The sequence below is a fragment of the Leptodactylus fuscus genome, chromosome 5 (assembly GCF_031893055.1).
Source record: "Leptodactylus fuscus isolate aLepFus1 chromosome 5, aLepFus1.hap2, whole genome shotgun sequence".
Lineage (NCBI taxonomy): Eukaryota > Metazoa > Chordata > Amphibia > Anura > Leptodactylidae > Leptodactylus > Leptodactylus fuscus.
This window is the reverse complement of record NC_134269.1, coordinates 64,588,424-64,604,674: the sequence shown is the minus strand read 5'-3', so window position 1 is coordinate 64,604,674 and position 16,251 is coordinate 64,588,424. Positions and strand designations below refer to the sequence as shown.

General features: G+C 40.8%; 2 protein-coding genes across 3 annotated transcripts in view; one reads left to right on the top strand and one right to left on the bottom strand.

The window, feature by feature from the left end:
- Positions 1 to 3,206, top strand: part of FANCI (FA complementation group I) — a 39,837-nt gene extending 36,631 nt beyond the window's left edge. The window contains exons 33-38 of the mRNA XM_075273257.1: positions 718 to 774; positions 856 to 915; positions 2,485 to 2,550; positions 2,679 to 2,774; positions 2,853 to 2,975; positions 3,120 to 3,206. Of these exons, the coding sequence (XP_075129358.1) occupies positions 718 to 774; positions 856 to 915; positions 2,485 to 2,550; positions 2,679 to 2,774; positions 2,853 to 2,975; positions 3,120 to 3,176 (459 nt within the window). The 3' untranslated portion in view covers positions 3,177 to 3,206. The remainder of the gene's footprint in view (positions 1 to 717; positions 775 to 855; positions 916 to 2,484; positions 2,551 to 2,678; positions 2,775 to 2,852; positions 2,976 to 3,119) is intronic.
- Positions 3,207 to 3,307: 101 nt separating this feature from the next.
- POLG (DNA polymerase gamma, catalytic subunit) overlaps positions 3,308 to 16,251 on the bottom strand; it is a 38,330-nt gene continuing 25,386 nt past the window's right edge. For both annotated transcript variants that reach the window (XM_075273258.1, XM_075273259.1), the window contains 10 exons: positions 15,580 to 15,740; positions 14,332 to 14,385; positions 13,577 to 13,694; positions 12,989 to 13,124; positions 9,878 to 10,124; positions 9,329 to 9,451; positions 8,768 to 8,933; positions 7,323 to 7,531; positions 4,333 to 4,493; positions 3,308 to 3,431 (listed from right to left, as the gene is read on the bottom strand). In XM_075273258.1, coding sequence (XP_075129359.1) covers positions 3,367 to 3,431; positions 4,333 to 4,493; positions 7,323 to 7,531; positions 8,768 to 8,933; positions 9,329 to 9,451; positions 9,878 to 10,124; positions 12,989 to 13,124; positions 13,577 to 13,694; positions 14,332 to 14,385; positions 15,580 to 15,740 — 1,440 coding nt within the window. In that variant the 3' untranslated portion in view covers positions 3,308 to 3,366. The remainder of the gene's footprint in view (positions 3,432 to 4,332; positions 4,494 to 7,322; positions 7,532 to 8,767; positions 8,934 to 9,328; positions 9,452 to 9,877; positions 10,125 to 12,988; positions 13,125 to 13,576; positions 13,695 to 14,331; positions 14,386 to 15,579; positions 15,741 to 16,251) is intronic.

Here is a 16,251-nt window from a genome sequence, read left to right as displayed (position 1 = left end):
CCTTAAAAAGGGATAGTCCAGATATTTCATTGCATAACGCATATGCTTCAGGAAAGATATCATTAATATAAGATGGTGGGGGCCTTACTCATAGCGCAACCAACAATCTGCAACTTGAAGCAGTTGTGGGCACTCCAGTGAATGCTGCGCTCTCGTCTTCAGGGCTAGTGTCTTGCGCTCAATGCTTTTTTTCAGCTCACTCCCTGCAAGTGCAACAAAGTGAGTTGCGACACCAAGGACATCTGCTAGGTAACATACCGCATCACATAACTCATAGACCACAGCACTCACCTGCTAAACAATGGGGGTGCCCACTAATTTCATATGGTTGGCTGTATCCTAAAATAGTTTCCACACTATAGTAAGGGGTAGTATATCACTATGATATGTAATTATGTGCAGGAACACCCATCAAACTCTAGAATGTAGTAACCACAAATCCACACTGGGAGTACTGCAGTGCAGGGGAACTAACAAAGGTATATCATAATCCAGTGATACTCTGTAAGATGGACTAGATCAGACTACCCCTTTAATAATCAGTACTCGTACAGCAATACAAGTTTGATTGTAATATGGGTATAAAGGTTGTGAGCCCTGGAGGTAAATTTGACAAGTAACTGCTCAGGAGCTTCTTAGAGAAATGTTTAAAACACTCAGAAATTAAGAATTACCAGATATTGTCCTTCACAAATCTGACTGTTTTTCTGTGTCCAGTATTTGCAGGTTTGCACCACTCTTGCCAGAAATATTCCAACGCGTTTCGAGAAGTTGGTAGGTTGAAATCAGGTTGTTACTTGGTCACTAGCTCCTGAATTCATCTTCCATTAAAGCGCTGCTTTCCTTCATCTGCAGGTTAAGCTGTCTGGCTCCCACCTCACACCACAGTGTTATGCATTCATCACCTATGCACAGGTATGGATGTGGCGGTCTTTAGTTGCTGGCATTATTACATGATTCTGGTATTCCACAAATCTGTACAGAAACTTGGAATTGCTTAGATTCCCTATCACCAATAGGTAACATATTTTATTCCTGATTTTTGGCTCTATTATTTCCCCTGCACCTTTATTGAGAGCTAAAATCATACATTGCTTAGTATAGAGGGGTGGGCTCTTGTATAATACAGGGAAGCTGAGGCAGGGGATAAGGGGTTATTTCAAACCGTTATATATCTGGCATTAAAACCTAGAGCAATGCTTCTGGCGTAAGAAAGATGAGACTCTCTGCTTGTATTGAACTGCACTCTTGGGTCATATCTGTATTATTTCCAGAGTTATTACACAATTTGGATTGGGAGCAGCATTTTAGAAATATGCCAATCCCAGCTTTTTTTTAATCTGGAGATTGCTATGGAAACTTATCAGGTAGAACTGTGAGCATTGTGTCATATGAAAGATGAGAATATCTAGCTTTTAAACTGCCTGAGAAGATGTGTGTTTCCAACTTCCATGCATTATATAACAGCCCGTAAACCTAGTGAAAGCAGTGTACAGCTCTCAATAAAGAAGCTGGAATTTCATAGAAAGGAGCTGAAATTTGTTAAATTATATTACAAAATGTATTAACCCCTTCCCGACATCGCTGTAATAGTATGGCATTTAAATATTGCAGATGCTCACCAGATATCTGACCCCCTCAGGTTACGTCCCTGGCCAGGTATCTGGTGAGCATCTGCAATATTTAAATGCCATACTATTACGGTGAGGTCGGGAAGGGGTTAATACATTTGCAGTTGCAACGGAGCCCATAAACACTGGCATCAGTACTGAGATTGCAGCTTCCATCTGGCCCATAAGCCAAGGAGACCACAGATTACCCAAACCACACTAAGGTGGATTAAACTTCTTAGTATCCACAACCATCACTATCAAGAATTCACTGTAGGGATGAGGTAGGGGGCCCCGGACAAAAGATTGTACTGGGGCCCACAAGACTATAGTTACGCTAATGCCCACGATTAGAACAAAAGTTTTAGTCATGCTTTTATGTCTGCATGATATTAAATCTATAGATTGGAGAAGTTACCATTTACATTTTCAAAATGGCTTTTGAATAATGGAAGCTGAGAATATGGTTCACAACCTGGTGGGCAGGAAATACAGTCAGGTACTTATGCAAGTACCCCAAAAACCTACATCCCAAAACTGCTTCCTCATAATGATATTAGCAAAATATCCCAATACACATATGATCTTTTGTATTGACTTAAATGTTTTCTACATCTCTAACTTATTGAAGTCACTAAGGTGGTCCGGGGCTTATGCCTCTGGAGTCTTGGTTCAAGGTTTAACCAGGGGCAACATATTTGCATGTGTTTCCTCCTACACTCCAGTGGGGGGAAGCACTGAAGAAAGTGGTCAATGTACACAGTGTGGCACTATATAAACTAACACAGATTAAACAAACCTATTTCAGTAAAGCAGCATGTTATGCGCCTATACTGCTGAATATCTACCTATTATTTCCTTCTGGTTTTTCTAGAGTATACAAAATGAAAGTATTTCTGGAGAGAAGAAGAAAAAGGAGGATGCAGCTGTAATTTCTACGGTATGATGGGTCTGTACCGGAGATATACATGTGTAGCATTACTGTATTTCACCATCAGTACTAGTCTTGTCATACTACTGGACACTTATTTGCATATTTCATACAGAATTTATGCTTCTTTTTTTTAGGCAAAAGTCCTCAGAGACACAAAACCAATTCCAAATTTAATCTTTGCTATCGAAAAATATGAGGAGTTTCTGATAAAATTATCTAAAAAGTCAAAGGTATGACACACTTGAAAGGTTTTAAGTACCGTATGATCTACATTGTATGATTTCTGACCCCCTATTCTGCCGTGTCAGGTCAATCTGATGCAGTACATGAAGCTCAGTACTTCCAGAGACTTCAGGATCAATGCTGCCAGTCTGGACGCAGCACTGCAAGAAAAGGGATCTGATGAGGAGAATGAAAAAGCCAATGAGCAGGTCTGTGCTTTGTGCATTATTATCTCTATCCAGGACAAGTTTACATTATACATTATCTGGTTTAAGAAGTGGCAGAGATTTGCTTTTCAGGTTTTGTTATATTATTAGTGCTTTTGGTAATATTTAGTTTCATTCAATTTCCAGTCTGTGTCTGAACAAAGTGAAAGTCAAGAACCAAAGAGGAAACGGAGGAAGAAGTAGCTGCTGTCCTGGGCGCTTCAGTAATCTCACAGCTTTACTTACTTTTTTTTTTTTGTTAAACTGATATTAACTTTGGTGCAATATAGAGAAACAGAAACCGTTTTTTATTAACATTATTTTACTTCATGAAAGTCACGAATAGATGGGAACTCCATGGGAGTTAGAAGTCTAATATTCAGGCAGAGATAACTCAGCTCCCTTTCTCCAACACACCATTGGTCACTTTAAGCAATTCGTATATATCCAAAGCTTCACCTAGAAAAAAAAAAATCCAAAACGTGGATTTGTTAACAAGGCCGTGACGGCTGACTCAATCTGTAGTACTTAAAAAGGTTATTGAAAATATCCACGCACGGTGTATGAGAGAAATATTGCTGCTAAATAAACTGTTCAACTATCCTGATGTAAATGTTGAAATGATGTAATATAAGTTGTTTTTATATTAAAAAAAATTAAAATTAATACATGATGAAAGGATTTCTACCTGCTTATGGCCAGGACTACATGTGGTGTAGTCATATTGTGTTAGCCACCAGCGAGCCTGCTGCATTACACAGTACCAGTGTAGTAGATTCGCAGGGGGTCTGGTGAGGTTCTCAGCCTTCACAATGCAGCAGGGCCGGTACAGGATGTCTGCAGTAGACCAGACATGGATGGCTTTAGCTACATTTGCTATACTTCCGAGGTCCTGATAAAGGCTATTTCACAAACTGATAATTTTGCAGATTTTGTACTTTGCATAGAAATGTTCTGTAAGTGTTGTATTCGATTTTTTGCATTTGGAATATGATTTGTTGCTCCAGACAACGCTAGAAAATATTTGTTATGGTCACCACCACTAAGTATCTGTACTAGCTACATGAACTGGGCTCTTAAAGGGATTGTCACAAAAAGGATATGTGGGTTTCTGCTGCTAGTCCAAGTGACCGGCTCAATGGAGAGACAACGGTGCATATAGTCAGACTTTACTGACAGTCTAAGTGACCCATAAAAAGATGATTTGAGACAACCCCTTCAAAGTTTTCATAGAATTCTTTGTTGCAATGTATTATACTGATGTCTATAAAATCTGTATTTCATTACACAATAAAGGAGGTTAATGTTATGCAGCAGGAGTTGTCTTATACACACTGTACATAAATGACATACACTGTACCTGGCTGAATACCATATCTCTGCTCTACTCCAGTTGGGTTTGATGGAGTTTTACAATCCATGTTCACTTCTTTTCTTAGACACCGATCAATATCAACAGCACTGAAAAATGCAACGGACTGGGGCAAGTCCTGCATCCCTAACTTGTAGGCAAACATACTCCTGGAATATGAGAAAATAAAATATGGATTAATTCACTGGTCTTTCTTACCATTAAGCTTATCAGTCCAGATCATGCAAGTTTTACCCAACATAGATGTTACACACGTGTTATAGTGTTCACATTGCTTCTCTTATTTTCTACATTGGTCTGGTAATATAACATCTGCCCCAGTAGGAGTGATGCTGGGTAAAAGAGGACAAACATCATAAGTAACCGTTAATGCAATAGGCAGCCCCCTGATATCGTTCTTCTATTAATACTACACTATTGTAAGCTTGCAATGGAGATACAGCAGCCCGAACATCCAGCCACTTGTTCCGGTGCATAGGTATTCAATGCAGAAGGTGTGGGTGAAAATTTGATAGACCAGGCAACATTTATTCTGGACTGTCAGAGGAAAATCCAGCTTGTGTTTTCCTCTGTGAGTCCACAATACAATATACCAGGGATATCTGCTTTTCAGACTATCCTGTTGCATCATAGTCTATTCCCTGAAGTGTCTCTATATACTCGCACCTTTTCCACTGACAGCAGAAAGATTTCATGCAGTTGATGTTACCTAGTGGTACATATAATACAGAACTTACACACAACATATAATGCACAGAAGTCATCACAGTTTTAGAGATTGGTGGGAGTAGGACTAGGGAGTACATGGTACACAAGTGTAAAGAATCAGCAGCTCTCTCAAGACCCTAACAAGTGATGGGAAATGGGGACAATTAATACCCCTTTCATGATATTGTACAGCATTCCAAAATATTTCCATCATTTATACCAGGCAGTAGAACTGTCGTAAGGACAAGGGGACACTTTAGGTGGTCTCACACTAAAAGTTTTAGCTGGTAATTCACCCTCTAAAATCCTAATGTTCCAACTGCAGTTCCTCTACTAGTGCAGGGGATAGATCCTCACTGAACACTGTAAAGATATAGAAATAAAGCAGATGCCGATGTGCACATAATCTGTGCTTGTGTAGGTCTGACCCAGGGATCTGCAAACTGACAGCACTGTCTGGGGGCTGCTCCTCTGCAGGGAAAGCAATGGAATTACATGCGTGTGGGGGGTAGATATTAAAATTTAAAGGGAGTATTTCAGAAGTTGAATTATTGTAAACCTTATTGTAGTTGAATTATCATAGTACCTTGTACTATTTCTACTTACTATCAAAATGGGGCTCTAAAGCTGAACAACAGAGGCATATTTGTAAACTGTAGAAATACGGCTACAAATCACTGATTAGATTTAGAACCAATTTACTGCTGACAGACTCCGTATAAATGGGCACTAGCTTAGTCTCCATTTAATAGAGCATGTCATTCTGGACTAAAATGTAATTCCCTTTATTTCAAAATGTTGCTGCCTGAAAAACCTCAGTAAAGTTCCTGTCACTGGCTTTCTAGCTAACTTGCCTTCATGCATGTGTTTCAGTTCAGTGTTCCTAGATCTAATATATTATTCTCATTTTGGCTTTTCTCAGCTATGTGTTTGCTATAGTACAGTTACTCCTGGCAGAATTACATGTAAACTAAGCAATAGTAGTCTTAATAGGCAGGGGATGGGAAGACTGCTCCTTGTACATGTCCACAGCCTCAGAGACAGAAATGTGCTGCAGCCATAATGGGATATTTGCAGCGGAAAAACTGATAGAACATGATGTATGAAGGTTTATACAGCCAGAGAACAGACTATCCAGCAAAACCCTGCATATATTTAAAATTTTCATGAAAACTCTTTTAAAAAAAAGACATTTAATATTTTCCACTCTTGGCCACTAGAAGGAGCAAATCCTAAATTCTACCCAAAGAAAGCCACCTATATAAAACAGTTGCATTACTGTGGGCTCTTCGTTCTCGCCATTGGTGCCATCACAGCTCTCCTTCCCATTGTGATCAGTTACCGTTACATTGTATGGCTCCAACTGTTCCTACTCTCCATCCCTTTATCACCTCTTGTCTGGACTACTGTAATGGCCAATACGTAAGTCTTAGGATAAGAAAATCATCGCCTTCAGCTAGTCCAAAATGCCACACAGGTTAATAACCAAACAACCCCAACATGTTCCTATAACCCCCACCCTCCGCTCACTGCACTGGCTACCTATATAATGGGGAAGACCTCGAAGACCTTCAAATCGTTGAACAACTTAAGCTCTGACTACTTAGTGTTCTTCTGAGGCCCCATAAAGCTCGCTGACCCCTCAAATCAGCAGGCACAAATAAACTGTCCAAATCATTTAAGGTGAATCCTGGGAATGGAGCCAGAGCCTTCTGCCATGCAGCCCACACTCTCTGGAACACATTACCCGCACCCATCAAAGAGATCTCATGCTTAGGCAATATTAAATCAAGACTCAAAACACATATCTTCAGTCTGAGAACAAATAACACCCTCGCTATATATAGAATATTGCAAAATACCGTTTAGTTAACTACGGACTGCGCTTTGAGTCTATTATGAGAAATAGAGAGTAACACTAAATCATTTGTAATGTGTTATGTCCTGTAGGTGCCGTCACCATCTTAGTATGTACCATGCAGTGACACAAACACCAAGGCTATTAGATACAGCAGGACCATTTATAGCTATAAACAAAACACATTAAACCAGATTAAAATTTACAAAAGCCCCTACCACAAATGTTAAACAATAAAAAAAAAGTTTAGTGACAATTCCTTTCAAAGCCTCCATCTTTACTTTTCTATTTCCCGGTCTGTGACTTTGTTGCTCATCCATGAAAATCAAATATGGTCACAAGATCCGTGTGAGGTTAATAATCCCAGAGGTGGTTGTTATAATGCACAAACATCTTAAAGTAGTGAGAATACCTTGTTAGCAGATTAGTGATCTGGAGAGCTAACGCTGCTCTGTATCTGTCCTCGCTGCACACTAAGTAGCGAACTTCATCATGGATACTAATGCAGAAACGCCCATCAATGTCATACTCCTCGAAAAGCCACTTCATTGCTACCAGCATAAGGTGAAGGTAGTCAACAGCCGAACTCTGTACAACCCAGTTCACTCTGCTGGTTATAAACTGTACAAAGAAAACAAGAATCACACAGTCAGTATATAAGTAGGTGGCCTGATGGAGGAGGCAGATACAGCACAAGTCCCAAGGGCACCAAACCATTCCCCAAAGTAATGAAATGCTTATGCTATCAATATGTAATTCACAAAATTATTGCCTAAAAAGGTTTAACACTTAAAGAGGACCTTCCATGAGTTGGGGCACATGCAGTTTTATATACCGCTAGAAAGCCGATAGTCTGCTGAATTCAGCGCAATGTCGGCTTTCCCGATCTGTGCCCTGGGTGAAGAGCTATCGGTGCTGGTACCGTAGCTCTTCACTGTCAGAAGGGCGTTCCTGACAGTCTGTCAGGAACACCCTTCACATTAGCGCCTATCGCGCTGTACAGTGTGAGTGGTGAGGAACGCCCCCTCCCTCTCCTCACACTACTTGTCCATACACGAGTATTATCAGGAGGGGAGGGGGCGTTATAGCAACACTGAGTAAACAATGGGAGGAATAAGGTCACATATCAAGCAAACAAAGCAGAATTTCTGAAGCAATATATTTGGGAAAAGGCTTAATTTATACAAGCTAACAGTATATATGGGGCAGCCCCTTTAAACTCTGTACTGTCAGAAGGGCTGTGTCAGGCCGGGGTCTGATTCGGAGGCAGCCAGTGTCAGAGCTCAGAGTCACACCCCTTGTCTGCTCCTACCTGAAATTATAGTGCCTAATAGTATATCACGCTCCAAAACTAACAGCATTGATTAGCCAGAATACATGGAGCAGAGCCTATTAACAGGTACTAAGAAATGGGGTTGGTGGAGGAGGCAGAATCTATTAGGTTAGCTCAGGTGGATGATGTGGAGGCATGACAAACCAACTAACACCCCATGATCATAAGGAGACTCACCAATTCTATTTCTACCAATGCCAGCTTAAAGGAGTTGTCCGGGAATTGGGGAGGCTGGAGACTGTCACAGGCAGATTACGAAGTGTCTAGGACAGTTGCGTTTTTTTAAAATTTTGCATTGTTATACTGGTTGCTCCAATTCCTGGAAACCCCTTTAGGCTAAGGCCATATGTAGCGGTCTATGAGAAAAAACATGACAGTAACAAATCGCGTTTTTTCCCCACAGTGCTTTTCACCGTTTCCTCTGCTTCATTTATACCTATACGGAAAACGCCGGCGTTTCCATAGCCATAAGAGAAATGGTGTGATTTCCAAAACCTGTGTATACTTGGCTTGCGATTGACTACCTCTCCTTTTACAGCTGCAGGTTCCAAGGCTCTGCTGATGTGACATCCTAGGACAGGAGTACTGGGGGTCGGACTCATCGCTATGCTCTCAAGCTTGTTGAACATTTGTGACTCTGTCCCACCAGTCCAAATCTTGCGACTTATCAAGTTCCATTTCCTCCTAGAGCTGTTGCCAAGAGAAATAAATCCAGATTATACAGCGCCACATAGAGATAAAACAATAAACCATTCATTTCCTGAATAATAATAACTTTATAGAGCACCAACATATTCTGCAGCATTTCACAAATCAGTGGGCACATGAACAGTCAGTATTTGGCATTACAATGTGACAAAGAATCAATGTATCAAACAATAGGAGCGAGGGCCCTGCTCAATAGAGCTTACAATCTACGAGGAAATAGGGCTTGTTTCACACAATGGTCCACCCAAAAGCACAATGAAAAGTAAAACCATTATAACATAGATATATATATATATATATATATATATATATATATATATTTTACACATTCATGCACATCATACATTCCAGGACACGACTACAGGACATGCTCTTACTTTGCTGATGCTTGCTTCTGAATCTTCCTGACATCCTGTAAGCTGACAGAATTCTCTTCTCCCCTCTCAACGGAGATCCCAAGCTGTTCTACAAGCCATTCTGCATCCTCAGACAAGATATACCTGAAAGAACAAACAATATCATTGTCACAGCTCCTCAATACAAGTGCTATGTAGTAGTGAGAAGTGGGATCATCAGATGCAGCGCTCACACATTACATCCTATAGCACAGTTCCACGCTCCCCATCATACAAAGCCATAACTGTACTCACTACACAACTCCCATCTCCTACCGCCAATGCAGAGTCTTGACAATGGCAGAAAGTAACTTTACTGTGTGATGCTGCCACCTGCTGGCAACAATAATTACATCTCTGAAATACAGACACGCTGAGGCCACAGGGAAGGCACCTGCAGGCTGCCAGTCACTCATCTCTAGTCTAGTATATATCATCTTGCTATAGTACCTCATTATAGAAATGTCATTTTTCCACTGTAACATTGATGTGTGCCCCATGATAAATAATGTGGTACATAATACTACCAACCTCCTGACTCCCTTTGTCACTGCATACATTTGTTTGGCTTTTGCTGCGGCTTCTTCTTGAGTAAGACGATGGTTAAACTGCATTAGTAGTCGCTCTGCAAAAGGCTGGCCAGCTCCATAAATACGCCCGTAATTGAAGACTTTGGCGTGTTCTCTACTTATTCCCACTGTAGAGGCCGTCTTACTGTGCAAGTCAGTGCCACTGCTCTTCTTACCCTGGAGTGTCATCCAGCCAAAGGCTGTGCAGCCTGAAGACAGATAAAACTCACATTACAAGGATGGCAATTACATTCTATATAGACAGAGGACTTAAAGGGGTTCTCTGGGGATAGGAGAAAAAAAATAAAAACTACAACTGATAGTTACCTGTATCCTCTGAGGCCTAGAGGAAGAAAGAGAGCCTGCGTCTTATTAAGATCATAAAAATGGCCGCCACTGCTCTCCTCTATGTAAAACCCATTCTAGATAGGTTCTCTGCTGCTAGAGAGGAGGGGACTGAGCCAGGGCAAGTTGGGGGCTCAACACCATGGTTTCTTTTTTTTTTTCATGTAGATTGTGAGCCTCATATAGAGATCACAATGTACATTTTTTCCCTATCGGTATGTCTTTGTAGAATGATAGGAAATCCACGCAAACACGGGGAGAACATACAAACTCCTTGCAGGATCCGAACCCAGGACTTCCAGTGCTGCAGTGCTAACCACTGAGCCACCATGTTGCCACCATAGTTTCTGTCTAGACTGTGTATCAGTCTCACAGGATTACTGAGGAACTAACTAATATCAGAAGATGGCTGAGCAGCGGAGAGCAGAGGTTGTGCCGCTCTACACCATCTTCTAGTATTAGTGCAGCCATGGTCATTGCATCACAAATCTTATTGGGCTTATACATAACCTGCACAGAAACCAAGGTGTTAAACCCTGTCCCTGACTCAGCCCCCTCCCATCCAGCAGCAGGGACCTGTCCGGGGTGGATTTTACCTGGAGAAGAATTCTGGTTGCCATTTTCTTTACAATCATATCCATAGAGGCACAACAAGCTCCTGCATCTTACAAGAGGTCCGGCATCCTGATGTTTTCTCTAATGTTATTAAGCAGGAGGAGCTGCAGAAAGTGATATATTGTTTTATGACACAAGAGTCTATTTCTATGTTTAGGAGACTGGTGGCGGCCTATCTCATTGTGCACGCTCTTTATTAGGATGTCAGTCACTGATCAGGACCAACCACTGGACACCCCTAGGAAGATCAGGGAGATGAAGAGTATGTGTTATCTCTGGTAACAGGTTCGTTTTATTAAATACTTGGATTTCCCATCAAATAGAAATTGTGGATCATATTTTCTTGTAACTCAGCACTGCACTGTTCCTGTTATTCCTCCTAGAAATCTGTGAATAAATTGACAACTGGGTGTTACTAGTTAGGGAAGTCTTCTTATACTCTGACAGTCTATCAAACAGTGGGGATACACTCCTATTACAAGCGCAATGGTAACACCCATTTGTCAATTTATTCAGGAAATATACAGGAAGAACAACACAATGCAGAAGTACAAGATTCTCTAATATTGTTATATTATGGGAAATCCGAGTATCTACTAAAACTGACATGTCAGGACAGAGGACAGGTCTTCCAATGAATAAAATGCTGAATCTCTACACTATCAATCTGCTCAGCTCCTCCTGCTCTACAACAATATATGTGTTATATGACCGCTTATTGTGAACCTACAGTATTAAGCGATTGCAATACCATTGCAGCCCATGGACAAGAGTGGAAGACAGCAGTCTTCTATATCTAACTACATAATTCCTTTTAGGATGTATTCACAAATACCTCATGTGAATGGAGACCCCTGCTCCGTCTGACTCAAGTCTTCCCCTGCCACCATGTACTGTAACACTACATATTCCTTACAAAGGCTTCAGGAACTGGTTGCTGGGCATCTTGAGAGTATTACACATGGTGATCAGCTGACTATTACTGCCGCCCAAGGGTTTGTGATAAGATAGCAAATTTCAGCATATTATACTTTTACTGTCCATCTGGTCTCTGAACATGAAGCTCTCGATAACTTCAGCATTGCACATGGAAAATATAACTATATATATATATATATATATATATATATATATATATATATATATATTTTCCAATCTCTCAACTAAAACTAATCCCACAGTCTACACTACATTACAATAACTCCCTCTATCCGAGGGTGGCATTTACCCACTCATTTCTATACTTTTAATCGCAGAAAATGTAGGACACTAAAACTGTTACAGACCTTAATGTAATTCGCAAAATTGCACATTTTCTTGTAAGCCATCCACATGTGTGAATGGGAAAAGATGGCACTTAAAAGAGACTACCCAGGAACTAATGTAAAGGGAACCATTAAAAAGGAGAAAAAGTAATGATGGGGTTGCTGGGGAGGTCATAAAGGCTGGGGAGCAGATGAAAAGCACAAGATTACAGGACTGGGAGAATTGTGTAATGGAAAGGAATAATGATAATGAAGTGCGGGAAGCAAAGATTACTGGGTAATGGGGAGCGTAATAAAGACATAGGTGGAGGGTAATTAATAAGAGACGGGACCCGTATAACACATATATAGGGTCTCCATTCCCTATGACAAGCCAATAAACATAACAAGTCTCCCAAACAATTATGCAATTCTGTAATAGTGTCTCAGTTTATGGTGCAAAACAATGAGAATCCCAGGAAGACTGACCTATCACTAAGTGTATGGAAACTACTGGATAGACATCGGCATCCTAGACACACAAACATGAGACACTTCCAGGCCAATATTGAGAGACAAAAGTTGTACCATTTTCCAATATGCTTTCTGTATCTTTGAGCATCTCCCCTCATTCCATCTATTCTGAAACTAAATATCAGTAAAACTCTAAAATCTATGAGCAATGTCAAGAAGAAGAATAAGGAATCATTAAAGGGATAGATAGTAATAATTCACTTATTTTACTAAAAAGTGCAAGGGTATAAATGCTGTTATATGTGCAGTAATCTCACATGTATAAGGTTCATTTCACTCCTCTCCAAAACACTTCTCTACACTAATAAAAATGTATTTTATTGAATTGACATTACCATGAATTCCGGCAAAGTGGGCTTCTCCAAGGATGGCGGCTATCCAGAGCTCCTGGGAATCTACATCTGCACCGATCATATGATATCCTGGAGGCGTCTGAACCATAGCCTTTAGTTCACTGCCAATGCGGTCAGTCTACCAGGAGAGGAAGCCATTACTGCTAGTAATAGGAAATACTAATATATACAATATAATAAGGCAGCAATTCAGTAGAATAAGAATAACGTGGGACACTTGTCACTAGGATGAACCTGTTAAATGAGAACATGGACAAAATCCTAAGGATAGGCCACAAATCATAGAAACTGGTTAACCCCTTTAACAATGGATGACCTATACTTAGAATAGGTATTTAACTGAAAATTGGCAAGTGTCCAACATGCAGGACCGTCAAGTGAATGGGTTTGAAAAGTGACTGCTGATTTCCATCTCCTGTCCATTTTCTCGGAATTGCCTAAAGCGGAGACCGGCACAGGTGTGAACCCGCCCTAAGCTTCACATTCTGCGGCAATGAATACACTTTTAGAGGATTTGGCTCCTTGGGTAACCCCTTTATCTCATCCAGTGTCTAATATACAGTCTCTTACGCGTGCATTACTGGCAGTCAGCCATGTTGGCTCCACCGCTCGCCGTGTGATGGTTCCAGCTGAGATCACCTGAGGAAGAATAGCGCCATACTTATGTTCTTCATCAAAATCAGGATTCCTAGAATAAACAAATCGTTTACAACATAAATGATGCAAAAATCAGTAACATATGGAATTAGTATCTATAAGCAACATGTTCAATGGAAAGTAGCAGAACCATAGCAGCCATATTTATGCCTCAAAACACATTACTGACTCCAACCACAAGCCCGCTTCCCCTAATACCAGGAAACATTGTTCTTTCAACTTTCACTATTTGTCCTGTGAACCAAACACTAGCCGCGAGGGCTACAGAGAACACAGGAAAAAAAATTGCAGGTTTTATTAATTATAGTGGAAAAGCTAAAATATTGAAATGGACAATGTGAAAAGTAAAAAGCGCTACTTTATACATTTAACTGTCAAACACACGTACAGGGACTGCAAAGGGCTTTTAGGTTTCATCAGCTAAGTGACTTCATCTGTACGTGGGTGTAAATCCAATGGCCGTTTCTCTTCTCTACGTCAGCGGACCACAACTCAAGATAAAAGATGCATTTAAAATAACAATGCTCTTAAATCATAGCTGGAAAGTAAATTGCAAATTCAGCCACTTTACAACTTAAAATAGGGACTTGTATATATTTACATATGTACTGACATTGTGCTGAAAGCAAAATGAGAACGTCTGCAAGCCTAAAAGGCAACCAAAATACCTGGTGACTGTGCGCGGCAGCTCCGCTTTTTTCAGCCACACGACCTTCTGAGAACTGTAAAAAAAAAACAAGTAGCTGAATGGAAAGTGTTTTACAAGCAGCAGTCGCAGAAGTTTAAGAGGTTTTTATCTTGTGTATGTATTTAAATTTGGTATTTATGGAGGAAAGGGAACATCATGGCAAATAAAGAAACTTGGGGCCCTGCTAGTTCACAGTCATTTATCTGAAGACAGGACATTGCCCTCTTTCTTACCCCTCATTCACATCTGCATTTGGTAATCCGTTCGGGGAGTCCGCATGGGGACTCCCCAAATGGAATACCAAACGCAATTGCAAGCGGTGTGCAGTAAAAGCACACGGACCCCCGTACACTATAATGGGGTCCATGTGCTTGCCGCGCGTTGCCTGCACGAATCAAGTGGACAGGAGAGTAGATTGTGAACTACTTTCCTGTGCGCATAGTCTGTGCGGAGACTTGGCGGCAAGCACACAGACCTCAGTATAGTCTATGGGGTCCGTGTGCTTTTACTGCACAGCGCTTGTAATTGTGTTTGGTATTCCAAATACCCATGCGGACCTCCCCGAACGGAATAGAAATGCAGATGTGAATGAGGGGTTACACTTTCTACCTTTATTGTAGAAAAGACTAGAAAGCCCTTCACCTGTGTGTAATGCTCTGAAATTATAGGGAACGCATACAGTACCGTGTAAAACTTTTAGGCCGGTGTGCAAAAAATGCTGCAATGGTGTGACCGCCTCTCGCTTTCCCAACAGCTTCAATTCTTCTAGGTACACTTGCACAAAGATTTTGAAGGAACTCAGTTGGGAGATTTTTCTCGGAGAACTAAGCTCAGATCTTCTGTGGATGTAGGCTTGCTCGAATCCTCTCTCTTCTTGTAATCCAAGACTGAATAGTGTTGACATCAGGGCTCTGCAGGGGCCATATTGTCACTTCCAGGACTCCTCCTCCAAAGGATTGTCACATCATATATAGATTTGATTTAGACTTCATTTTTGACAATTAACAAAATTAAGTGAATGAACAAAAGAGAACTAAACTCTTCTATTTCTGAAAGCATTCTTAATTGCAGCATTTTTTCACGCATGTCTAAAACTTTTGCACAACAGTGTACAGGCTGATTATGCAACAAAAGTCGCATAATCTGTTCACCCGGCATGTCTGTCCTTGGACATAAGACTATGACCACACAGTTTTTGGAATGACACCCCAAGACATAATGAAAATACCTGATACGCTTGTGTGCGTTTCTCCAGAATGAGATCATCTTATTAATTTCTAATGCCCGGGTAGCACTGTTGCCTCCAGTACTGGCCTGTAATGTTCCATCTTCCATCTTTGGAAGAAAATCTTTTGCAAAAGGGCTACCCACATTATTTGCAATACCGTCCTAAAATGTAAAATGATGAAATCTAATCAGAAAAAGGTTATGCTTATATAGTTTAATATAGATAATACGCTAGTCAGGAAGACTGTGGAAACGCTGCAATGCCAAGTGCGCACTACATCTGTATACGTGGCTGAATATATAAAGGAAAACTCCCAGTCTATAGATTCTCATTCATCAGATGGAGTGTTTTTTTAAACAATGGAACCCTATGGGTGAGGAATGTCACATCTATCATAAACCTCTGTCAGATTTATACATCCCAAGTATATACACACAAGAGCAGTCTCAAATGCTAGGCCATCTACCATGGGAGGGGTCCGAGCATTGAACTGCTACCCCTGCTTGCTCTGCTACTATTATAGCAGGTAGAGCACCTGTTGCTACTAGGTATAGTACTAGTCCCCCTAGTGGTGGTGCTTGCAGGCATTACTAGATCATTTATAATGACTGGTAGCAGCACTTCTACGTCTCAGTGAATGGAGGTCTCTGGTCTAAAGTGTACTACAGGCGG